This window comes from Miscanthus floridulus, unplaced genomic scaffold, assembly GCF_019320115.1.
Source record: "Miscanthus floridulus cultivar M001 unplaced genomic scaffold, ASM1932011v1 fs_753_4, whole genome shotgun sequence".
NCBI lineage: Eukaryota > Viridiplantae > Streptophyta > Magnoliopsida > Poales > Poaceae > Miscanthus > Miscanthus floridulus.
Window position 1 is genome coordinate 11,491 of NW_027097224.1, and position 25,967 is coordinate 37,457.

Genomic DNA, 25,967 nt, shown 5'->3' on the forward strand with positions numbered 1-25,967 from the left:
ATAGAATATATTTTTATAATAAATTTAGTTGGAGACATAAATGATAATACTATTTACTATAAACTTGGTCAAAATTGAATTAGTTTGACCGGCACGTTTCTCATGATTGCATTTTTTTGGGGACGGAGAGAGTACTTCATAGGAGGACGAAGCCATCTTCAATTACAATAGAGGAAAGCATGCAAAATGAACGTACCAAAAAGTCAAAACGACTTGTAATTTGCTTGAAAAATAAGTATTGACCAATCAAACCAGCGTTTGCTATTGGACGCTTTAAAGATAGGCTTGTTCCCCTAGATCTGCTTTCCTCCTCTCCTAGCAAGCAACGTGACATATATCGCAACCGTCTCCACTGCACTGCACCAATAATTACTCACGTCTCTCTACTCTTCATCCCATAGCTTCAGCAAGTGCAGAATCTCTCTTGGTCTTCAACCTCACCAATCTTCCATCCTGGCGTCGGTATGGATCTTGTGGCCGGGGCAGTGGGCAGCATCATCGGCAAGCTCGGCGAGCTGCTGCAGGCGGAGTACAAGCTGCAGGAGGGCCTGCCGGAGCAAATCGAGTCTCTGAAAAAAGAGCTCGAATGTGCACAAACGGCTTTCCTCACGGTGAAAGAAGTGCCGCCAGAGCAGCTGGATCCACAGGTCCGGCTCTGGGCTCGCGAGGTCAGAGAGGCGTCCTACGACATGGAGGACATCCTCGACGCCTTGCTCGTCGATGTCGTGGAGGGGGCCGCACCAGCTGAGACTGAGAGCAGGGATGGCTTGCTCAAACGTCTCCAGGAGAAGATGGCCAACATCGCGATCGAGGACATGAAGAAACGACTCCAGAAGGTGTCAGACCGTCGCGACAGGTACTCCATACCCGTTGCAGTTCCTTCGCCATTCACCAAACTAGATCCTCGCCTTGTGGACATGCACAAAGAGGCAGCGCAGATTATCGGCATCGAGAGGACGAGGAAGGAGCTCATAGCCATGCTTCAGTCATCATCCCACGTCCATGGAGACGCTGGTGTGTCCGGCAACAGCAACAAGATGGTGATAGTTTCTGTGGTCGGAGCTGGTGGTCTGGGTAAGACCACTCTTGCCAAGGCGGTTTACGACGAGCTGAGTCCGGACTATGATTGTCAAGCATTTCTTTCGGTTGGCCGCAATCCTGACCTGGTGCAAGTCTTCACCAGCATCTTCTTCCTTCTCGACAAAGAAAAGTACACGGCCATTCGTGATGTAAAGAACCTACAACTGCTCATTGGCGAACTACGAAAATTCCTTGAAATCAAGAGGTATGAATTAATCAGTAGTCACCTGACAACCTATAGTTTCTCTTTTTCATCTTATTATTATGTATATGCTACACTACTTGTGCTGTGTGCATACTATTTGGGGCATACATACGTTTACCATTTAATTTGAAGATGTTTCTCTTTCACGATGAATCAAAGCTGCAGTTGTGGCACAATACTCCTTTTCTTGCTAGGGAATTTATATTTGATAATACAAATTTGAAGAAGTTTCAACAGGGACATTCTAAATTTTGGAAGTACACAGTTATTAAACCTTTGAACATGTATATAAAGTACCACCGGTATGTAAGTTTCAAAGACTAAATAAAAATTAGACATCACCCATATTCAATACTAGTATAGTACAGATGTAGTTCCGCTCTTCTTCTCCTTTAGAGACGATAGATGCTCGAAGATTTACTAACTCTGTACTGTCTTGTTGGTAGGTACTTCATCGTTATTGATGATGTATGGGATATAAATTCCTGGCAAGCAATAGGATCAGCTTTGCATCGGAACAATAATGGAAGTAGAGTAGTCAAAACTACTCGAAATCTTGAAGTAGCTTGTGGCGATGAAGTTTACCAGCTTGGCCCTCTTTCACATGATAACTCAAAGAAGCTCTTTTATATGAGGCTATATGGTGGTGAAGGCAAATGTCCTGCTCATTATCCTGAAGAGGCATCCCAAAAAATTCTTGACAAATGTGGCGGTGTGCCATTAGCTATCATCACAATGGCTAGCTTGTTGGTGGGCAAATCAAGAGAGGATTGGTTTGAGGTCTGCAGTTCTCCTGGTTTCTATCGTGGCAGAGAGAACAAGCAAGTAGATGCTACTGTGTGGATATTGTCCCTTAGCTACTATGATCTGCCTTCTCATCTAAAGACCTGCTTACTGTACCTAAGTGTGTATCCCGAAGACTATGAGATCCGGAAAGATTCTTTGATATGGAAGTGGGTAGCAGAAGGTTTTATAGAGAAGAAAACAGGAACAAGCTTGTTTCAGCGGGGAGAGGAATACTTCCATCAGCTCATAAACAGAAGCATGATCCAAGGGGTAGAGTCAGAAGAGGAGGGCATCATACATGGCTGTCGTGTTCATGACATAGTCCTTGATCTTATTCGTGGTCTGGCAGGCGAAGAAAACTTCATGACTATCTCAAATGATGATGGAGGAACATCATCGTCACACAAGGTGCGCCGGTTAGCACACCATAACAGGAAACTGTTGGATCAATCTCATCCTGATAGTCGTCATAGGGACATGACACAACTGAGGTCACTGGTTGCCCATGGGTGTGATATCACTGGTTTTGTCTTGCATCCGAGCTTTAAACTCTTACGTGTGCTAGCCTTAGAGAGTTGCACATCATCTGATAATGATGAGTCTGACAGGCACTGGCTTGAGCATCTCGGAAATCTAGTTCACTTGAGGTACCTAGGGCTACGAGGTACAAAGGTCAGAGAGCTCCCAGAGGCGATAGGGGATCTAAAGCTTCTACAGACACTGGACTTTCAAGGTATCGGACATATGGAATTAGTCCAACTGCCATCGAGCGTTAGCCTGCTAACGCGCTTGGTCTGCCTAAGATTTGACATGACGATGAGGGTGCCCGATGGGTTCCTCCAGAAGGTGACGTCACTGGAGGAGCTACAGATAAATGTTCATGTGCTTGTCTTCTAAGTCCAAGAGGCAATTTTGGAAGGATCTGGGCAACCTGAGCCAACTGAGGGTGCTCTGTGTGCGTCGTACCGGTCGGCTAGATGAGAGCATGGAGGCAGAACTTTTGAAGTCACTAGGCAATCTGCAGGAGGTCCAGCATCTGGATCTGCGTAGTCTTCGGATGGATGACAGACTTGCTGCCTCAATGGAGTGGGACAAAGCCGTACTTCCGAAACATCTTAGGTATCTGTGTATACGAAGCATCTGCTTCCATCGTCTGCCATCATTCATAGATCCCACGCTTCTCCCAAGCCTTTCGTACTTGGAGTTGGGTGTGGATCACATAGACGAGGCAGGTCTGAGAGTCTTGGGTGGGCTGCCAGATCTCCGTTACCTCTGTATTCTACCGGCTTATCGGCAGGTTTCTCATAAGCAGTCTACGGTAGTTAATATTGCTGCCCATGATGTCTTCTTCCACAACTTGAGAATCCTCAAGTTGGATGGCTGGATGGTCCAGTTGGCGACCAACGATGACTCGACAATTGCTTCGTTTAGCATCTGGAGGCAAGGACAGGATGCTGTGGACGTGGGCTGCAGTAGAGCAGCACCGGCCCCTCTTTTGATGCCAAACCTCCGCAAGCTTGAGTTCCATGTCCCAGTCAGTGATTTCTACAAGGATGGACACGCTACCTGTGACAATAATCTCGGCTTGGACTTGGAGTGCCTCCCTTCGCTACTCTATGTCGGGGCATATCTCGACTGTAAGAATGCCATCCCTGATCACGTGAACAAGGCAGAGGCTGAGCTCCGGCGCCTAGGAGAACTCCATCCCAATAGTTCCGCTTCTGCACTCAGATTCTACGTATTCAAAATTAATCAACAAATGATGGCACAACCAACGATGAAGAGGTACGTACCAGCTGCCTAACTTGTTTTAATAACCACATTCCATTCCCCATTCCACTAACACGTACTTCTTCATTACTATTTTATTACTATAGTAACAATATGCTCAGAAAATCAAGGACTACCGGTGCTCCGAAAACCACCTAGGACGTAGCAAGATCTCAAAGAAATCATAGCCCTTGATTTTTAGAATTAGTAGGACAATTAAATAAATTAAATAATAAGAGAAAAAGAAAAACAATTCCCTGAAATGTTGGCATATATATCCCCTGGGCATCCTAGCTTCCTTGTTTCGTCTGCCTGCGCTACTTTACATATGATGTAATTATTATCACTTTTCTAAGAAAAATGGATACAGTTGAGTATATACTTGTTACTATTGTCACGTACGGACTATGTTTGAGTAGGCAGGAACATTAACTTTTAACATGATGTTGGTTGTCAAAGCGACTGACGTGGAAGGGTATTGGTCTCTGTTCCTTTCTTTTGGAGAACCATATATAATACTACATATTCATTCCAGGCAGAGGACGAGGATGTCTCAGAATCCACATTGTTCGATACAGCAGAGGAGGATGAGATGACAGACGAGGTCTCAGCAGCTTCACTATCTGGAAGGAAGAGGAAAACGAGGTAACCGACGAGGAGGTGGAGGTCTCAGAAGCCTCGTTGTGTGAAACAGAAGTGGAGGAGCCAAAACACTATCGTATCAATAATCCATCAGTTTATATAATCAGTGCCAGTGAAGTGACCATCCAGAGCATCCTAATAGAATCTTTGTTCATGGAGAAATTCGCAAAGGCTTGTGAGTCCAGTGTTTCAGTTTAGTTGACTCAGGTGTGTTATGTCTTGGTGTGGGGCTACAACATATTTATAATTCGTAACAACTCTGTTTTGAGTCGAGTAATAATGTACGTACACATATGCATCTGCATGCCTTCGAAAACCCTGTAATAATAACGGGAAGATTTGTCTTCAAGTCGTTGCTGTGTGTACTCTCAAAACCTTAAGATGCAGAACATTGTATTAATAATTATCCACTTTCGACACTTGTGAGATATTTGCCGCCACGCGATCGGGTTTCTTTTTTTTTTCGGTTTCGAGGATGTGCATAGTTTTGCTGCTGGAGTTCTCTCCTGCAGATTGTGTTGCAGGTACGAGAAGCACGGGTTCGATGGTTTCGATCCGCTGGTTCGCATCTTTTACTGATTGTATGTATGCGCCAAGCTGCCTAATTGTCTTATCTATTACTCCGAATGCCCCTCCAGCGAAAGCCCCCACCCGTCGTCGCTGAACCCTACGCTCTGAATCTGATTCTTAGCCCAACCGTTTCCTACACAAGTAGTCGTAGGCCATGGCGATGCGGCCTGAAGACCTGCTGCCAGTTGAGATCCGCGAGGTGTGCGCAGACATCCCCTAGGATGGGTTCGCCAAGATCCGCGACATCATCGATGACTACCCTTACGTCGCCGTGGACGTGCAGCACCCCGGCGTACATGGTGCACCGCCCTCTCCGTCCGGAGCTGCTGAGCAAGTCGCTGGCCGAGTACAACTACGCCACCACGGAGGCCAATGTCGATGTACTCAAGTTCATCCAGATTGGTCTCACCTTCTCCGACGAGCAGGCAACACAGCCGATGATTGAGCCGGACGACAGACGCCGCCCCTGCGCCTGGCAGTTCAACTTCCGAGGGTCGAGGGACCGACGTCGCGGATGTGGACCACGTCGAGCTGCTCCGCCACAGTGGGATCGACTTCACCCGCCACGCCACAGAGGGAGTCGATCCACGACGCTTTGCCGAGCGTGGGTGACGTTCGATGGTCGCAACGGTGTAGGCTACCTGCTCAAGTTGTTCACCAACGGAAGCCTGCCTGACACGATGTCCGGATTTTCCGATCTCGTCAACATATACTCATGTACGACATCAAGCACCGACAGCGGGCTTGATGATCTTGCCAATATTATTCTTGATGTCAAGTTCCGCTCGAATCTGCCACAAGGCAGGCTCTGATTCGTTTCTGACAGCGATTTGCTTCAATATAATGAGCTTCGTCAGCGCTTCTTCAACGGGTCAGCCGAGAAATATGGCCGTGTGTTGTTTGGGCTTGTCTGGGTCACTGAACGACGAACAAAAAAAGCTCAGCTCCTTCATCTTTCTCTTTGTTGAGGCCCCAGCTTCCGGCCGCTGCCTGCGTGCGCCACGCCCGGCTGACCACTGCACCACCGCCACGCCCGCACTCCGTGCAGTATAACAGGAAGTTAAATCATATATGCGGCTACGCGCGCACTCCGTGCAAATCTCTTGAGACAATGACAAAAAATCCCTGCATGGACAGGTACTAACCACTGCCTCTCACTCCTGGGGGCCTCGGCACTGAGCCGATCCGCATCTGCCCGTACGCGGAACAGCTGGGTGGGCTAAGTCGACTTCGGCCCTTCTTCCCCAAGGCCCAGCTGGTGTTCACGGGCTTCCACTTTTCCCTCCCAAATCACCCCTCTGTGCCACGCTGGCTATGGGCCTGTGCTTCATGGGGCCAAGCTTGGGGGCGCCCATGATGCCCCATATGGGCCAACCCACTGCGCCGGCGTCGGCTAGCTCCTCCTCCGCGCTGATTGCTTGTTGAGGTCGTGATGGTTTGAATCCGCCTGCTGCCACCCACCAGGTGGACTCGGACTTTTTTTTTAGACGAAAGGTTTCCCCTGCTTTATTTGCATAAAGCACTCCACATTGTTCAGCACAGCGTACCAGGCGCGCCCGCCAAAGTTTACAGTTCTAAGCACAAACGAAACAGCCTAATGGCCAAAACGTCAAAGACGAGCACCAAAAAACACTCGCACTGATTATTACACATCTTCTCTTGCGTCTCCTCAGCCTGAATCACAGTTATGGAGCCTAGAGCCGAAGATTGCAATGCCAATGTCTCCAACCTTGATCTCTTTTCCCCATCCCAACAGTCCCCTGGTGGCAGGCTCGCTTTTCTCTCCAGGTCCCGCCTCACTGAGTCCACCATGGTTTCCAGGTCCGCTGCCAACTCCTCCTTCCAATCGATCTGTGCCGGGCGCCTCGACACTTCTTCCAGCCTGAATATTCTGTCCTCCAGCAACACTCCAGTGTCCTGCTTGAACATTGGGAGCCAGCCTCTTAGCATCTTTGCGATCCTGATCAACACCATCTTTGTTCCTAGCCAAAACACCCCCTGAAAGCAAATTTCATTTCTTAGCTTCCATAAGGACCACAAACACAACAGATGAAATCACATTAGTAACCACATGTTTCTTATTCGCAACCCACAACTTAGCTACAGACTCATAATCAGCACCGATATTCTCCCCTAACACCTCAGCAACCAAACTCCACACATTCACAGCTACACAGCATTCAAAGAATACATGCCGAATGGATTCCAGTTCACTACAAAAAAGGCAAGTGGGATCCAAAACATCCCTTCTTTTTTCAAGTTGTCCCTCGTAAGAATTCTATTATGCGAGAGCAACCACAGAAAGAACTGTACTCTAGGTGGAATCACAAGCTTCCATATGGCGTGAATATAAACCGGAAACACACCTCTACAATTAATCCTAGCATACAAGGATTGAACAGCGTAAGCGCCATGAGAGGTATAGCTCCACACTATCTGATCCTCATCATCGTTGAGGATGGTATCCTCTATCACACCACAGAGTTCCCACCACATGTTCCTAAGAGCCTAAGAAACATTCCTTCTAAAAGTGAGCATAAGCTCATGCCCATCCCAGACCTGGCTTATAGCCTTACCATGCTGTTCATTAATGACATACAATGGCCAGAACATAATGGCCAAACTTGTATTTCCTACCCATTGATCTTCCCAAAACCTTACCTTTCTCCCATTCCCTACTACCCATCTGACACCCATATGAGCTGCTTGGGCTGCCCAGAGGACCCCTTTCCAAAAAGGGGAGGATCCAAGATCTGGGCAGCAAAAAATGTTCGGGTCAGTGGTATTATACTTAAAATCTACAATTTTAACCCAAATAGCGTTCTTATGCAGATGGTATCTAAAGATCCATGAAGCTAACAAAGCTAAATTTAAGCTAAATTTGCAAGTTAGGCAGATGGTGGACTCGGACTTTCTACTATGTTATTGCAATCTCGGTTTTTCTTTTGTTCGGTTTGGATTGTCTCCTCATGCTAGTTACAGGACACCCTCGTGCATGTGTGTTGGAGACTTGGAGTTCGGTGTTTAGGGACTGGTAACTCGTCACGTGGTTACCCGGGACGACAATCAAAGGGCTTCAACGTAAGCAGAACTCGGTAGAAAACGCAAAGACAATGATTTATACTGGTTCAGGCCGCTTAAATAGCGTAATACCTTAGTCCAGTTAGACGTGGTGCCTTTTGCGTTGGGTTGCTGTGTATGATGAGATGTACATCTGCTGTCTGCCGATCGAGGGAGCCCTGCCCTCCTTTATATGGTACAAGAGGCAAGTCTCCTAGTCGGTTACAATACAGAAGTCCTAGTCAGACTTGGTCTTCACCTTTCCTTGTGGGGTACCCGAGGACTATATCCCACACTCTCTCTCTCTGCCGCCCTCTCCCACACACTCTCTCCCTTAGCACCGCGGTTGGATTCGGTGCGGTGAAGTGGATCTGGGTGGTGGCGCGGGCCCAACTCCTCTTTAGTGGACGGTGGCACGTGGTCTCCTTTCACGGGTGGCGGCTCTGTTTTGCTTCCGTTAGTGGTGGTGCGCGGGTGCCGACTCCTGGCCTCGCCTTCCAGCAGTGTGTGGGTGCACGTTGGCTCAATGACATCCACTTGCAGATGAGGAGTCCTAGACGCTGAGACCCCACTTTATCTCCCTATCCCACTATACGTATACGCAATATACTACATATTGTTTTTGAAAGATAGAGAAAATGAACATCCAAATTTACCAACTAATGTACCACTAAACAAATATTTTTTACTTTCTTAACTGTACAAACAACTAAAGAAAATAACTAGCACCAATTAATATTTTACCGGTTATTGTTCATATAAACTTAATCCCGTTTTAAAAAAAGTATGAATGTTTTTTTTTTACCAAAAAAGACTGTGGAGGAGATTCCCATAGTACGCAACTTTTAATATTAATTAAGAGAGTACATACTTACAACAAGGTTTAACTAAAAGCATCAAGTCAAACACAAAAGCATGATCTAAGGTCCTCCTCAGATTGAAGGAGACATTGACTTTTAAAATTAGACAGCCACAAGCTAGGGCTTGGATCTCTTCTTTGGAAGACCTTGTCATTGCGCATCTTCCACAGCTCCCATGCTGCTATCAACATTGCCTCCGTGAAGAAAGGAAGGTTATGAGTCATTCGAGCTTGAGTCAACCTATCAGTCAGCTGCAGCAATTCATCCCAATCGAAGTGTACGGATGCCCAACATTTTTTGCAAATGGGCAGTCGAACAAGGCAGAGGCTGAGCTCAGGCGCCAAGCACAACTCCATCCCAATAGTTCCACACTCAGATTCTACGTATTCAAAGATAATGAAGATATGATGGCACAACCAGTACACAGCGACGATGAAGAGGTACGTACCAGCTGCCTAACTTGTTTAATAACCACGTTCCATTCCCCATTCCACTAAGGCACTCACACGTACTACTTCTCCATTACTATATTATTATTATATATAGTAACAATATGCCCAGAAAATCATAGCCCTTGATTTTTAGAATTAGTAGGACAATTAAATTTCGTCCAGGGCGTCCTAGCTTCCTTGTTTAATTTCATCGGCCTGTGCTACTGTACATATGAAGTAATTATTATCACTTTTCTAAGAAAATAGATACAGTTAAGTATATAGTTGTTACTGTTGTCACGTACGGACTATATGTTTGAGTGCGCAAGAACATTAATTTTTAACATGATGTTGGTTGTAAAAGTGACTGACGCCCTTTCTTTTCGAGAACCTTATATAAATACTACATATTCATTCCAGGCAGAGGACAAGGATGAGGTGACTGACGCCCTTTCTTTTCGAGAACCTTATATAAGTACCTGCAAGTATGTTTGGAACATAAATGATATGTGTGTTTATGTTAAATGAGGCTTAAATTTGGTTTTCGTGTGCCTCCGCATGCATGCCTGCCTGCTCATCTTCAAGAGCTCCATCGGGGTTCCAGTTTGCTTTGCGGAATTTCCCCAACTGGTGAAGCTAGCACTTTTCATTCACTTCGTTGCTATGATCTTGGCTACTGTATTATTGATGTATTTAAATTGTAGTGACAAACATTGTCACGGCTGTCGTGTCATGGAATTTATTTTAATTTGGGCAGTTACATGTGTTTTTTCACAATTATTCCATTTCTATGCCATATATGCACAAGTGTAGTTTCCCTCGCACGTTACTCCCTCACCACTTTACCCCAGAGTCACTTCTGACGAAAAGGAACAAATAACTCCCTTGTATTCACTCTACCAAAGTTAATTTGAATGTAGTTTTGAGGTCCTAGAGAAGAACCGCGATAAAGTGCCACTGGTCACGCGCTCCGGGAGCACGTGCGACCTGACTCCACCCTGCGACCTTTGTCTTCCTCCTGACGCTTGCGATTGTCCTCGCCCCGCCCCCACCCCCCAACCTTGGACTCCCATAACCTCGAGCGCAATGGCTCCGCCAGCGTCGTCCTCACCTTGGCCCGCGCCCCGGCCCCCACTCCCGCCACCTCACCGCGCCACCCACCAGGCCCGTCCCTTGAAAGCACTGTATGATGGAATTTTGGCATGTTGTAATATTATTACATAGACTATTTAGCATGAGTCGAATGAGGCCTATAAAATAATTTGACAATTACGTGATGCCTACCAAATATGGGCTATATATATATTTGATCCTTAAAGACGAACGAGTTGCCTAATAACCATCAATTAGCACAATGGCTAATTAACAATATTGGGCTCATGCATGGCCCATCCAAGTGTTCTCTCTCACGTGTGGCTTGCTGAGACATCTAGGTAGGAATGAAAATGGTACAGAAATATCCCGTACCAAACCGCATCATTTTCTATATTTGATCCGATCGAATTCGTATTTTCGGACAAACTCGAATTTGGTTCAAAATTCAGAACATCAAATTCGAAATCGGAACAAAAACGGTTTAGCCATTTTTCGACCGTTTCCTACTTTTCTACTTGTAATTCAGAATATCCCGAATTCGAAATTCGATTTAAACCGAATTTGCCCCCTAAATGTCTGGCCTTAGAAAAATTGTATCTTTTTCATACGTTTCCGGATGAAGATGATTTTTATATAAAAATTGTAGCTCTCGACGAGATCTACAACTTTCTAGTTTTTAGTTTCTTCATTTGTGGTCCTTAAGATGTTAAAAAAATTAAACAAAGCTTCGACAGTATATTAATCGCATACACGCGCTTGTTGCCTTAGAAAAATCGTATCTTTCTTATACAGTGTCAAATGGTGAAATGGAGATACTTTTTATGGAAGTTCTAGGACTTGTTAATTGTTATTCACTTGGTTATGCACTTGTTAATTGTTATGCACTTGATCCTACGGGTCAATATTCCATATTGATTTTTCGTATACCGATCGTGTTCGACATAATTCTGCTCGAATTAGCTCGTTTTCGAAATTCTTGATATTGCATAAGTTTGTGTCCAGCTTTTCCACTTTCGCTTTCGTTTTCGTATTCAAATGTAGAAGTAGAAAACGGTTGAGAGGTTTTCCGACCGTTTTCATCTCTACTTCTAGGCCTAGATCTTTTGGATAAAATAATTAGCGTGTTGCTAATTAAGCCTATTGCCGGGCATATACGTGTACAAAGACGTGTACAAATGCACAGTCATTGTGGCATAAGAATTGTATATTATTTTGCCCGGTTTGCGCTAGCAGGCAGGGCCGGGTTCGTGAAGATTATTTGGGCTGATTAGCACCGGCCATTAGCGGTCACTAATCTTAATTACGGGGCTCATGCAAGTTGTACGTGTACACAAGAATGTACGCCAGACGCCACTGCGGCAGCACGTGCCGAAACGTTAATAAGCAAGCCGGGCCTTGATGGCCCAGGAACACCACCAGTGTACAAGCACCAGAAGCTAGCTAAGTGCGAACAAGCGTGTACATGTACAGTATATACGGCAAGAAAGCCAATAAAAGGCTACAGTACCATACAAGCTCGTACGTGCACTCTAGATCGAATTAGGGTTTGTTGGTGGGGAGCTCGGCTCAGACGAACCTCGTGACTTAGCCGCCGGCACCCCCTCTATTTATTGTGCAGTATGATAGGGGCCCTCCAGCCATAGTGGATTGGGCGCCCCTGGTCAGGGCGCGGATCAAAGGCCCAACTGAGACGACAATGACGACCATCAGCATAGCTTAATCGGAGGTGTTCTGATGTAATCAATTGGAGGCCTCTAGAAGCCCCAGGAACCAGAAGCCACACAATCCTCAGATTGTCAGATGGAGCTCAGCGCAAATTTATATTAAAGTGGGAAATTGTACTTGGTAATTATCCAATGAATAAAAAAATTCCCTGAACTTTTGTCCCTTGTGTTTTATTGCACATTTACTTTATTTTGTATACAGATGTATACTCTATACTGGCACACCTGCCTGCCTTCCTTCGGCGCGGTCACGGCCGTCGCTTCGCTCCTCAAGCGGCCGGGCGTCCTTGTGTTCAGCGCTTGCTTGGGACCGGCCGTCGTAGCTGACGAACGCGCGTCGCCGGAACGAAAGATGCTGCCGGCGCTTCTTCGGCCCATCCGCGGCCGGAATCTTCTCCTGGCCATTGTGTCGTCCTGGCCGGCGGCACGTAGTAGATGAACAGGTGCTGCGTCGCTGCAGCGCTCCTCTATCCTTGGCCGGCGGCCATCGTCTTCTTCATGCTCCTCGGCGCACCGCGTACGTGAGGTGATGAGCGGTGGTGACTGCCTTCGTGATCATCTTGGCACGTAGACTCCTTCCTGGCTCGTGGGCCAAATACAACGCCGTGCACCGGAAGCGTACGTATGTATCCCAGCCGCACCTGTGGGCCGCACGTATCTGGCACTACCAGAATCCTCCAATTTGCCGAGTGTTTTTATGTTTACCGAGTGTATTTCTTCGGGCACTCGGTAAACAAGCTCTTTACCGTGTGCTGAGCTAAAAACACTCGGTAAAAAACACACTCGGCAAAGAGGAAGTTTGCCGAGTGTCAAAAAAAAACACTCGGCAAAGATATGCACTACCAGAGAACAGACTTGTTGTCCCGGGCGGTAACGGCCTTTAGTCCCGGTTACCGCGCCGGGACAATGATCCCGGGACTAAAGGTGCCACCTTTAGTCCCGGGTCATCGAGCCGAGACTAAAGAGGGACCTTTAGTCCCGGTTCGTGTTACCAACCGGGACTAAAGGCCCTCCAGCCGAGCAAACGTGGCCGCACCCTTTAGTCCCGGTTGGTAACCCCAACCGGGACTAAAGGTTCATTTTCTTTTTCTTTTTTTTTTGTTTAATTTGTTTTCAGTTCAGTTACACGTATTTGTTTAATATATAATATGTTTTTATGTACGTAGTCTACGCTGCTAATATAAATACACGCACGCATATAATTACATCTAATTCTCATCTCAAGCATTATTATATTTGAATAAAGTATGAAACTATATATATTATAAATATATATGTATATATACAACACTTTCATAATCTTGTTCTCGAAAATAACGATATCAATAAACATTTAATTTACATCATTTATTCCTTAGGATCAAAGTAGAACTCGCCGTTGGGATTTAGCACTTTTTCTAGAAGAAATCCTGCTATTGACTCTTGAACTGCTTTCAGATGGTCTTTTTGCATGACCCTTCGTTTCAACCATTCAGTCTTGCATTTGAAATAAAAGGAAAAGTATTAATACATATATATATATATTCATTTAAAAATAAATAAAAAATTGATATATACGTATTCTGAGGACATCTTCAGGAGTTCTTCTTATGTGCGCAGTGATAAATTCACAAACCTAGTATCCACACAAGTTATTACCTGGTTGCTGCCGCAAACACCACTGTACGAGAAGAAGATTATTCTCATCATCTCACACGTAAATTGAAGTACGATATAGTAATTAAACATGTGGGGAAGTATATATAGTACAACTTACTGGTATTTCAACTACATTAAGTGATGCCTTGCAATCCTTGCGGTATTGCCGAATAAACTCTTTCCAAACCCTGTGCGACCAATAATGTACGATCGTTAATAAATTATGGCAAAGTCTATTCAATAATAGTTGTGCGCGAGAGATCGAAATTACCCCTGGATAATGTTTATCATATCTTGGTATAGTGCCCGCTCTTTTCTCAACGAGTCAAAGATTACTAACCGACTTGAGTTTAACTCAATGACAATGAGTATCCAGTGAAACCTGCATTGGTTTATACACACACATACATGCATATAAGTTGTATTGATATTACATAAAATGTGTAGACTACATTATTTTTAACACTTACTCAAAGTTGTATGAGAAAAGTATTGTTGTCTTGTCGTGCTGCTTCACGAAGAACCTGATGATATTCTCCCATGCTTCAGATACCCACCGCTCCTTGACAATAATACTGGTTTTGAATACGATATAAGGATCAATGAAGCCAACACTGGTGTCTTGTATTCTTTGGAGCTCTGACATCTAGAATCTGTATATAAATATAAGTTACATGTGAGGATAATTATATACACGTACGCATGTAAGTGAGTTTATTAAATAAAAGTAAGAATCACTTACAAACAAAAGGAGCTAATGATTGATTTGTCCAGAGCGTCCATGTGGAATAGTTGATGCAATTCTTCGAAACTAATATGTAAGATGTCATTGCCACGGAAGTAATGATGGTCTCTAAATCTGACAAAGATCCACTGCTCACCCCTGCCACACGCCTACATGTACCACTTGTTGAGCAAGTACATTTGCGTACCCAATTCATTTAGAGCCGCAGGGTTGTACAGACTTTTGCCATATTTATAAGTCTTCCAGGTATCAACTTCCAGGTTCTGGATTGGAGCTTTGCCCGTCAATTGATCCAAGGTTAAACCAGTATCTTCAAAAAAAGCATTAAGGTCTTGAACCGACACTTCTCCAGAGTTGTCTGGTCGATAGACTTCTATGTTGGAACCATATTCATTAGCAACAACAAGATTTTGCATTGGTTGCTTCTGTTGTCCGAGCTGTGGGACATCCTTCCCTGATGCTCTTTTCCTTTTCTTATCTGCATCATGTGACTTCACGAGGGAGCGGTCATAGTCTGATAGTGGCGAAGGCTTACGAAGTTCAATCATCTTTTTCTTGTGAGCATCGACCTTCTGCCTCAGCACATCTCGTGGTATGTAAAAGTACGGCTTCTCCTTAAGCTTCGCTTGTCTCTTGTTTTTTATATCTATAAAAAAATCTTTCACTTTTTTGTCTTCTTCAGCTGCTATTTGCTCATCAGTCTTTTCAGGAAGTATTTCTTGAGAAATAACTCTTTTTCTCGGGGTCTTCTTTGTCGCCAGGACCTTAGACGTCTTTGTAGTGCGTCGCTGTGGAGGGGGTGGGGGCGGTGTTGGAGACCGGCGTGGAGGCAATGAGGCCGGTGTTGGTGGAGACCGGCGTGGAGGCGTTGGAGATCGTTGTGGAGGTGGTGGGGCCAGTGTAGGAGTTGGAGATCGTTGTGGAGGCGATGGGGCCAGTGTAGGAGTTGGAGATCGCCGTGGGGATGAAGTCGTCGCGCCCCCCGCGACGCTGTGATGAGATGGGGAATGAATGATTGGGCTAGGCTGGGGGAGACCCTGCTACAAAAACAAGTTGTGAGTCAATTATTTTTGAAGCCAATAGAAAATTAATGGAAAATAATATTTCATTCACTTTCATTCGTACCTAGGGTGAGGTAGGGGAAGCGGTGGCGCCCTAGGAATGATGATGAAGCATTTGCGCCATTGAATAAATATCTTCTCTGCTTCTCCTAGTGTCTTCTCCCCATCACCGCTTTCAATGTCAAGAGGAACATTGTTGTAACCTTTGAGCACTTTATCGACCGAGACGCTAGCATATCCAGGTTGAATAACTGACCCATGGATTCTTGGTGTCTTCGTTCGGTCTATTGGAGATACAACCCCGACAGCCACCATGATTGATGCATTATTACCATCTGGAATGTGCAGCTCACATGTTGTTAGAGGCTCGGTAATGTCATCAACAGGGAAGCGCAACCCAGCGTCATCTTGAATAACTGGCAGCTCTGTGGAAGCACAACTGCTTTTCATCTGACCAACGGGGCTAATGGTGACTCCCGGCGTTGATTGCGATTGCATTTGACTCATTGCTAGCTGCACTTGCCTCTTGATCTCCTCCTGCATTCTTGCCTCAAGAGATTTTTCTCGTTCACGTGATTCAAGCAATGCTTGTCGTGACTCATCAATAAATTGCTCCAATACACGGATTCGTTCTGCCTCCTCATCCTTCTTTCTCTGGCGGCTTCTGTAGGTATCCTCGTCTGCTGGGAATGCGTGTAGCAACGGAACTGCCCCATAGCCTCTTGTTCGACCACCGTGTTCGGGATTCTCTAGGGCATATGTTAATTCATTCTTCTCTCTGTTGGGTTTGAAAACACCACTATCAGCTTCTTCCTTAGCACGAGCTAGTCTCTGTGTTGCTCTCTCAATTTTTTGGTCGAAAATTAGCTTGCCAGTGTCTGGGTCTAGGCTTCCCCCATGAGCATAGAACCAATTCTTCGCGTGTTGAGGCCAGTTCTTCTTTATTGTTTCAGGTATGATTCCCTTGGCAGTAATCTCTGCTTCTAGGTTCTGCCACTTGGGAATAGCACTCCTATAACCACCTGATCCCATGCGATGATGGTATTGCTTCTGTCGGGCATTCTGCTGATTCCTCATCACACGTTCCTCACTGTCTTGAGATGTCTTGTATTCTATGAAGGCATCCCAATGGGACTCCAACTTGACAAACGCCTTAGCATTGAAATCTGGCGTAGCATTCTTCAAGATAAACTTTTTATACAATGTCTTCTTCTAACTCTGGAACAATGTTGCCATCTTCTTCATTGTCCAGTCCCTCACTAGCTCCTTCAAAGCATCATCTGCTTGTAATGTGAAATGCTGAGTGATATCTCTCCAAGCTAGGTTCTTGTCACGATTAGATACAAAACTAACATTAGGAGCGGATATCTTCTGCTTCCATTCACGAGCACTAACTGGGATCCTATCCCTTACAATGAACCCACATTGATTGACATATGTCTGAGCATGTGGTCTCAATGGTTTGCCGGTGTCGGTGTCGAATTCTGATATTATGAAACGGCCCTCTAATGGTTTTTTTGGCCCTCGGACTTTCCTACTTTTGTCGGTGGTTGATGTAGATCCAGAGACCGGCTACATGAGTAGAAACACAACGATTAACAACAAATATACGTACGCATGCATCTATAAGAGATGATAGATAATCGAATATACCTCGCCAGTATTTTCTTGCGCGATAATTTGTTGATCTTCAACCACCGGGATATTCAGGATATCCTCATAATCAGCAAAGTACTGACTCGTGTCATCTACATCCGCTTTGGTGCCGGCGTTGATAATATCCGCCATTATGTCATCACTCAAGTTATCATCCGGAGCAGCCATTTGTATCTTCAAGATAACACATAGATAGAATTACTATGGCACATAACATAAGTACATGTGATAACACATATAGAATTACTAAATCCAATTAAATATATATACACATAGAATGATACAATTTTCTCTCTCTCTCTCAACACATAGAAATAAGTGCATATGTATATATCTCTAGATATGCATGTGATAACACATAGAATGTCTCTCTAGATACAATTTTCTCTCTCTCTCAACACATGAAAATAAGTACATATATATATACATATAGAAATAATTAAGTACATATGTATACATATAGAATCTCTCTCTAGATATATATAGAGAGATAGAATATATAAATACTAAATCCAATTAAATAAATCTAACATGAAATTAGATAAACTAGTAATAGATAATACTTTTTAAAAAATCTAACTAACTAAAAAAATATCTAAAAACTAACATATATCAACTAACAATCTAACTAACATATATCAATTATCTAATAAATCTAACTAACTAAAAAATCTAACTAACATATATCAATTATCTAATAAATCTAACTAACTAAAAAATCTAACTAACATATATCAAAAACTATCTAAAAACTAACTAAAAACTAACAATAAACTACTAAATATTATTTATTAGTATTATCTAAAAAACAACTAAAAATCCAACATTATATATCGACGACGGCAGACGAGGCCGGGCGGGCGGGCGAGCTCGACGACGAGGCCGGGCGGGCAGGGCTCGACGACGGCAGACGAGGCCGGGCGGGCGGGGCTCGACAACGGCAGCTGATCATGAGGCCGGGAGGGCGGACGAGAGCTCGACGGAGGCGGGGCGGCCGGAGGGGCTCGACGACACGGCAGACGAGGCCGGGCGTGCGGGCGAGCTCGACGGCCGACGGGCGGGGCTCGACGACGGCAGACGAGGCCGGGATCGACGACGAGGCGGGGCTCGGCGACGACGAGGACGAGCTCGGGTGCGGCGGCGGAGACGGGATGCGGAGAGACGGCGCGCGAGATCGAAGATGAACAGAACAAGTCGATATATATAGGCCGGGACCCTTTAGTCCCGGCTGGTAACACCAGCCGGGACTAAACACCATTTAGTCCCGGCTGGTAAGCTTAACCGGGACTAAAGGTCCAACCCTTTAGTCTCGGCTCGGCTTACCAGCCGGGACTAAAGGCTTTAGTCCCGGTTGGTGTTACCAGCCGGGACTAAAGGTATTTTTGAGCGGGCACCGAAATTGCCGCCCACTCTTTAGTCCCGGTTCCTGGCCTGGGCCGGGACTGAAGGCCTGAAAATTTTGGCAACCCGCCAGAGTAATTGGAAAGACCTGGGATTTTGATTTTGTTTAATACTAGGTTAATCAAATAATTCCATAGCAACTTCAATACTTTGCAATATTTATTTTAAAAAATACTATTGATTAACTAATTATTTATTGTAAATAGGAAAATTTTGTAACCTAAAGTTTTTAATTTCTTTTATGAATATAGAATATAAATGTTACTAATACTAAGTATTTTGTTAATGCAAAAATATATTTGTAACTTAAAATTAATAAAACTAATATTTTTCGATAGGAAATTTATTATCACATTATTGTAACGTCAATATTTCAAATTTTTCTCGGTTTTTGACCAAAATTGACAGGAAATTTTTGTTGAACCTATAAAAATAAAGAAAATATAGTATTTTTGTTCTACAGCTTTTTCAAATGAAAAAATGGCCTATATAAGGATTGTAGATCTTGATGAGTTGAACAAACTTAATATTCAAAACTTTTCAATTTGAAACAATCTAGGGTTCCGAAAACTAGTTTGTAGGCATCGAAATTTAAAAATAACAAATTTAAACCGTCCAAACTTTCTCAAATGGAAAGTTAAATAAAACAACAATTGTAGATCTTTTTGAGTTTAACAAACTTGGTATTCAAAACTTTTCAATTTGAAGTAATTTAGAGTTCATAATACTAGAGTCAAAGTGTTGTTTTTTCGTTTGACCAAATTTGACTTGGTCAAACTTGCTCAAATGAGATACTAAATGACCTCAGATGAAAAAACTCTGAATACCAAGTTTGATCATCTCAGCAAGATCTACAATTGTTACATAGCTCATTTTCCCATTTGAGAAATTTTTATCAAACACTAGTCACAAATTATTGAATCTCATATAGACTTTCTAAAACTGTCACACACTTGTGAAATTTGAACTACATTTTGTTCAAGCTTTCTCAAATGAAAAAATTGACTATATAAGGATTGTAGATATTGATGAGCTGAACAAACTTGGTATTCAAAACTTTTCAATTTGAGACAATCTAGGGTTCCGAAAACTAGTTTGTAGGCGTCGAAATTTAAAAATCACAAATTTGAACCGTCCAAACTTTCTCAAATGGAAAGTTGACCAAAACAACAATTGTAGATCTTGATGAGTTTAACAAACTTGGTATTCAAAACTTTTCAATTTGAAGTCATTTAGAGTTCATAATACTAGAGTCAAAGTGTTGTTTTTTCATTTGACCAAATTTGACTTGGTCAAACTTGCTCAAATGAGACACTAAATGACCTCAGATGAAAAAACTCTGAATACCAAGTTTGATCATCTCAGGAAGATCTACAATTGTTACATAGCTCATTTTCCCATTTGAGAAATTTTTATCAAACATTAGTCACAAATTCTTGAATCTCATATAGACTTTCTAAAACTATGTCACACACTTGTGAAATTTGAACTACATTTTGTTCAAGCTTTCTCAAATGAAAAAATGACCTATATAAGGATTGTATATATTGATGAGCTGAACAAACTTGGTATTCAAAACTTTTCAATTTGAGACAATCTAGGGTTCCGAAAACTAGTTTGTAGGCGTTGAAATTTAAAAATCATAAATTTGAACCTTCCAAACTTTCTCAAATGGAAAGTTGACCAAAACAAAAATTGTAGATCTTGATGAGTTTAATAAACTTGGTATTCAAAACTTTTCAATTTGAAGTCATTTAGAGTTCATAATACTAGAGTCAAAGTGTTGTTTTTTCATTTGACCAAATTTGACTTGGTCAAACTTGCTCAAATGAGACACTAAATGACCTCAGATGAAAAAACTCTGAATACCAAGTTTGATCATCTCAGCAAGATCTATAATTGTGAAGTCATAACATATTACATAATATATTAAACATGCATCGTTGTATCATGCGGGCACAACAGTGAATTTTTTCTTGACGTATGACCCTTGGTTATGATCTTGTCGTAACCATGGAGTGTCTTCATCATTTAACATGATGCTTGGATCTTTCTTCACTATGAAGGGTGGAATTTGGAAATTTCTTTCGTAATCTTCTGACATGTCTGACTTGTCTTCAATTCCCACTATATTTATTTTCCCAGAAAGAATTATGTGGCGCTTTGGCTCATTGATCATTGAGTTGATGTCTTCGTTTTTTCCTCTCTTTGATTTTGTAGACATGTCTTTCACATAGAACACCTGACTCACATTGGCAGCAAGGACGAATGGTTCGTCTTTGTACCCAATATTGTTGAGGTCTACTGTTGTCATTCTATACTCTTTGTCGACTGTTACCCCTCCTCCGGTCAGCTTCACCCATTGGCATCGGAACAAAGGGACTTTAAAATTAGGTGCATAGTCTAGTTCCCATATCTCTTCTATGCGACCATAATATGTTTGTATATTCCCATTTGGATCTGTGCCATCTATGCGAACACCACTATTTTGATTGGTGCTCCTTTTATCTTGGGCAACTGTGTAAAATGTATTCCCATTTATCTCGTACCCTTGGTACGTGAGGATATGCCACGATGGTTGCCTAGCCAACAAATACAGTTGCTCATCAATATTGTCATCGCCTTGACATTCTTTTCGCAACCAACCACTGAAACTTTCCATGTGCTGACACCTAATCCAAGCTTCAGTCTTCCCTGGAAACTTGGATCGTAAGAACTCCTTATGTATCTCGATGTACGGATGCACCAATGACGAGTTCTGAAGAACTGTGTAGTGTGCTTTATTGAAATAATCGTCTTCCATGTCGATATATGTTTTCTTCCCTAAAGTTCCTTTACCACTGAGTCTCCCCTCGTGTCGTGATTCGGGAACGCCAATCGGGGCAAGGTCAGGAATAAAGTCAACACAGAACTCAATGACCTCCTCTGTTCCATAGCCCTGGGCGATGCTTCCTTTAGGCTTAGAACGGACTTTCACATATTTCTTCAAGACTCCCATAAACCTCTCGAAGGGGAACATATTATGTAAGAACACAGGTCCAAGAATACTAATCTCCTTCACCAAATGAACTAGGAGGTGTGTCATGATATTAAAGAAGGATGGAGGGAACACCAACTCAAAGCTGGCAAGACATTGAACCACATCATTCTGTAGAGTAGCTAGTTCCACTGGATTGATTGCCTTCTGAGAAATTGCATTGAGGAATGCACATAGCTTCACGGTGGCTAGACATACATGTGGAGGTAGAATTTCTCTTAAAGCAACTGGAAGCAATTGCGTCATATGCACGTGGCAGTCGTGGGACTTTAAGTTTAGGAATTTCTTATCTGGCACATTTATTATACCCTTTATATTGGAGGAGAATCCCGATGGGACCTTGATGCTGCTTAGACATTTGAACATGCTATCCCTCTCTTCTTTGCTAAGCGTGTAGCTAGCAGGACTTAAGTAATGACGTCCATCATCTGTCTTCTCTAGATGAAGGTTGTCTTGTTCTTTCATGCCCTGCAAGTCCAGGCGTGCTTCAAGTGAATCCTTTGGCTTCCCGTACACACCCATGAATCCTAACAGGTTCACACAAAGATTCTTTGTCAGGTGCATCACGTCGATTATGTTGCGGACCTCTAGGACTTGCCAATAGGGTAGCTCCCAAAAGATGGACTTCTTCCACATGGGTGCGTGTCCCTTAGCATCTTTGGGAACAGATTCGCTGCCTTGTCCCTTTCCAAATACTACTTTCACATCCTTGACCATTGCGAGTACATCTTCCCCGGTTCGGTTATGAGGCTTCTTCCGGTGGTCTGGCTTACCTTTAAAATGCTTCCCTTTCTTTCTTACTTGGTGATTCAAAGGAAGGAATCAACGATGGCCAAGGTACACGACCTTTCGACATCTTTTCAAATATATACTGTCAAGGTCATCAAAACAATGTGTGCATGCATTATATCCTTTGTTTGTCTGACCTGAAAGATTACTTAAAGCAGGCCAATCATTGATTGTTATGAACAACATTGCTCGTACGTCAAAGTGTTCTTGTTTGTACTCATCCTAGACACGTACACCTGGTTTGTTCCATAAAACTAGAAGTTCTTCAACTAATGGCTTTAGATAGACATCAATATCGTTGCCAGGTTGCCTCGGACCTTGGATGAGGATCGGCATCATAATGAACTTCCGCTTCATGCATAACCATGGAGGAAGGTTGTAGATATATAGAGTAACTGGCCAAGTGCTATGACTAGTGCTCTGCTCCCCAAAAGGATTCATACTATCTGTACTTAAGGCGAACCTTAAGTTTCTAGCCTCATTTGCAAACTCTGGAAATTCCCTGTCTATCGCTCTCCACTAGGACCCATCAGCTGGGTGTCTCAGCATATTGTCTACCTTACGGTCTTCTTTATGCCACCGCAACAACTTTGCATGGTCTTTATTTCTGAACAAACGTTTTAAGCGTGGTATTATAGGAGCATACCACATAACCTTGGCATGGATTTTCTTTCTAGGACGTTGTTCACCCTCGACGTCACTAGGATCATCGTGCTTGATCTTATACTGCGATGCTTTACATACCGGGCATTCATCCAAATTCTCGTATTCTTTGCCATGGTAGAGGATGCAGTCATTAGGACATGCATGTGTCTTCTGGATTTTTAATCCCAAAGGGCAGACAACCTTTTTTGCTTCGTACGTAGTGGTGGGCAATTCATTTGGCTTTGGAAGCATCTTCTTTATGAGGTTCAATAAATTCCCAAATGCCTTGTCGGATACACCATTCTTTGCCTTCCACTGTAGCAATTCCAGTGTTGTACCCAGCTTTTTTGCCCCTCTTTGGCCGTCGGGTATAGCAACTTTCTATGATCCTCAAGCATGTGCTCGAACTTAAGTTTCTCTTTTTCACTTTCGCATTCTTGTTGTGCATCACGAATGGCATCGCCAAGAGCATCACCGAGATCATCTTCTGTCGCTACCTCTTCTTCATCTCCCCCCATTGTAGTATCATCAAAGGCACCATACTGAGCAATAATGTCATCAATGTCTAAATCTTCTCCTTCACCTTCTTCCATCATGACCCCGCTTTCTCCATGCTTAGTCCTAACATATATAGTTTGACATGAAACCTGACTTAAGCAAATGTGAATAAAGACTCATTGAGCTTGAATATTCCTTTAAATTCTTACATAGGGCACATGGACAGCACATGAAACCATCCCGCTTATTTGCCTTGGCCACACCTAAGAAATAGTGCACGCCCTCAATAATGTCTTGGGAGCGGCGATCGGCATTGTACATCCAATGGCGTGATATAATCTGCATTACACGACAAATTATGAAAACCTTGAACATAATTAAGTATTTTATTACACAACATAGATGACACATACACGGTTGATTAATTAACTAAGCCTGGCTACAACGTAAGCAATCCCAACTATCACTAAACAAACTAAAACTACAATGCACTTCAGTAACATAATTATTTCGTGACCGTACGTAACTAAAACAGACAAATTATTCGTCTGTTGAATATCAATAAGCTTCTCCTGCTGGCTCACTGCCTCATCAGCAGCAGCCGCTACCTCAAGCGCACCCGAATTCTGCACGTATATAGCATAATCTTCCTCCCAGTACCAACCATCGCATCCATTGCCCTCCCACTGAAATTAAAACCAAAAAATATTTAGTCAAAAATATTCAAGAAAAGCAGGTCAATTAGCCATAATAATCAAATGCGTAAGAAACTCACATCATGATCCGGGCACTTGTAGAAAACATGATCCTTGTTGGGTCCCTGTCTCTTGACTCGGTACTGCATCACAATCTTCTGCTTACACTTGCCGCAGATAATGAGAGGGAGTTCTGGCCTCAGTCGTTTCGCAACCGAACGAGAGGCTAAGGATCCGGTACCAGTTTTCATCTACTTTCTATACTTATTTTTGCAAACTAGTGTAAATTTCACATTTTCTAAAATAATATATTTAAACAAAACTAAAATTATTTATTTATCTAACTAAACCATGAAATTTGTACTATGTATAATAGTAAAATACCAAACTATCAAGTGATTTTACTATTGTAAATCATCATGTGATTTTGAGCTAAAAATGACATAGAAATCATAATCAAATCCACCATATCAAGTTACTTTCTATACTTATTTTTTGCAAACTATTGTAAATTTCTCATTTCTAAAGTAATATATTAAAAAAATAAAAATATTTATTTATCTAACTAAACCATGAAATGTACTACATATACTAGCAATACTAAACTATTAAGTGATTTTGATGAACTAATTTAACTTTTGTTTATCCAAACATATATGCAAATCATCATGTGATTTTGAGCTAAAAATGACATAAAATCGTAATAAAGTCCAACATATAAAGTTACACATGCATCTACATCGCAAAATGAGATAAGCTACTGATAAAACATAAGAGGATTAAGTTTGTTACCTTCAAAATTGAAGAGCAACACCAATGGAGGGGGAGAGAGTAAGAACAACAGCAAGCTGAAGAACAGAGGCAGTGAGTTTGAATGGAATGGCTCGGGCTCGGGGAGAAAGAAATGAGCTGGTCTATAGACCGGGACAATTAGTCCCGGTTAGGGGGCCAAACCGGAACTAAAGATTAATCTTTATTCCCGAGGCATCACCCAAACCGGGACTAAAAGCTTTAGTCCCGGCTGGTTTTACCGGCCGGGACTAAAGATCCCTGCCCCGCGAACGACCGTTGGGCAGGAACCTTTAGTCCCAGGGGCAAAAAATGCCGAGCCTAATGCCAAATTGGGACATCGTTCTAAAGTCTGTTCTCTAGTAGTGATGGTATGCCGAGTGTCAAAAAAACACTCGGCAAAGAAATAAAATTATTTTTTTTGGAAAAGAAGAAGAAGAAAAAAATAGAAAAAAAACTTTGCCGAGTGCTCAGATCTAGAACACTCGGCAAAGAAATAAAATCTTTTTTCCTGAAAATGAAGGAGAAAACAAAATAAAAACCTTTGCCGAGTGTTCACATCTGAAACACTCGGCAAACAAATAAATAATCTTTTTTTCTGGAAACTTTGCCAAGTGTCCAGATCCAGGACATTCGGCAAACAAAAAAAAATCTCGTCAAATACCCTCCCCTCCCAGCGCCGCTCCTGTTCATCTCCAAAGACGCTCCCCTCCCCAGCGCCGCTCCCCAGTCCCCACCCGAGCACCCCGCGCGCCCCTCCCCTGCCGAGCTACCAGCCCCAGCGCCTCTC

General features: G+C 43.1%; 1 protein-coding gene and 1 pseudogene across 1 annotated transcript; both read left to right on the forward strand.

The window, feature by feature from the left end:
- Positions 1-280: 280 nt before the first annotated feature.
- LOC136532975 (disease resistance protein RGA5-like) lies at positions 281-4,902 on the forward strand. The gene is made up of 3 exons (XM_066525544.1): positions 281-1,285; positions 1,732-3,856; positions 4,377-4,902. The coding sequence occupies exons 1-2, from the start codon at positions 465-467 to the stop codon at positions 2,966-2,968; spliced, it is 2,058 nt and encodes a 685-aa protein (XP_066381641.1). The 5' UTR covers positions 281-464; the 3' UTR covers positions 2,969-3,856; positions 4,377-4,902.
- A 305-nt stretch (positions 4,903-5,207) lies between these two features.
- LOC136532972 (probable CCR4-associated factor 1 homolog 7) lies at positions 5,208-6,021 on the forward strand (annotated as a pseudogene).
- Positions 6,022-25,967: the final 19,946 nt, after the last annotated feature.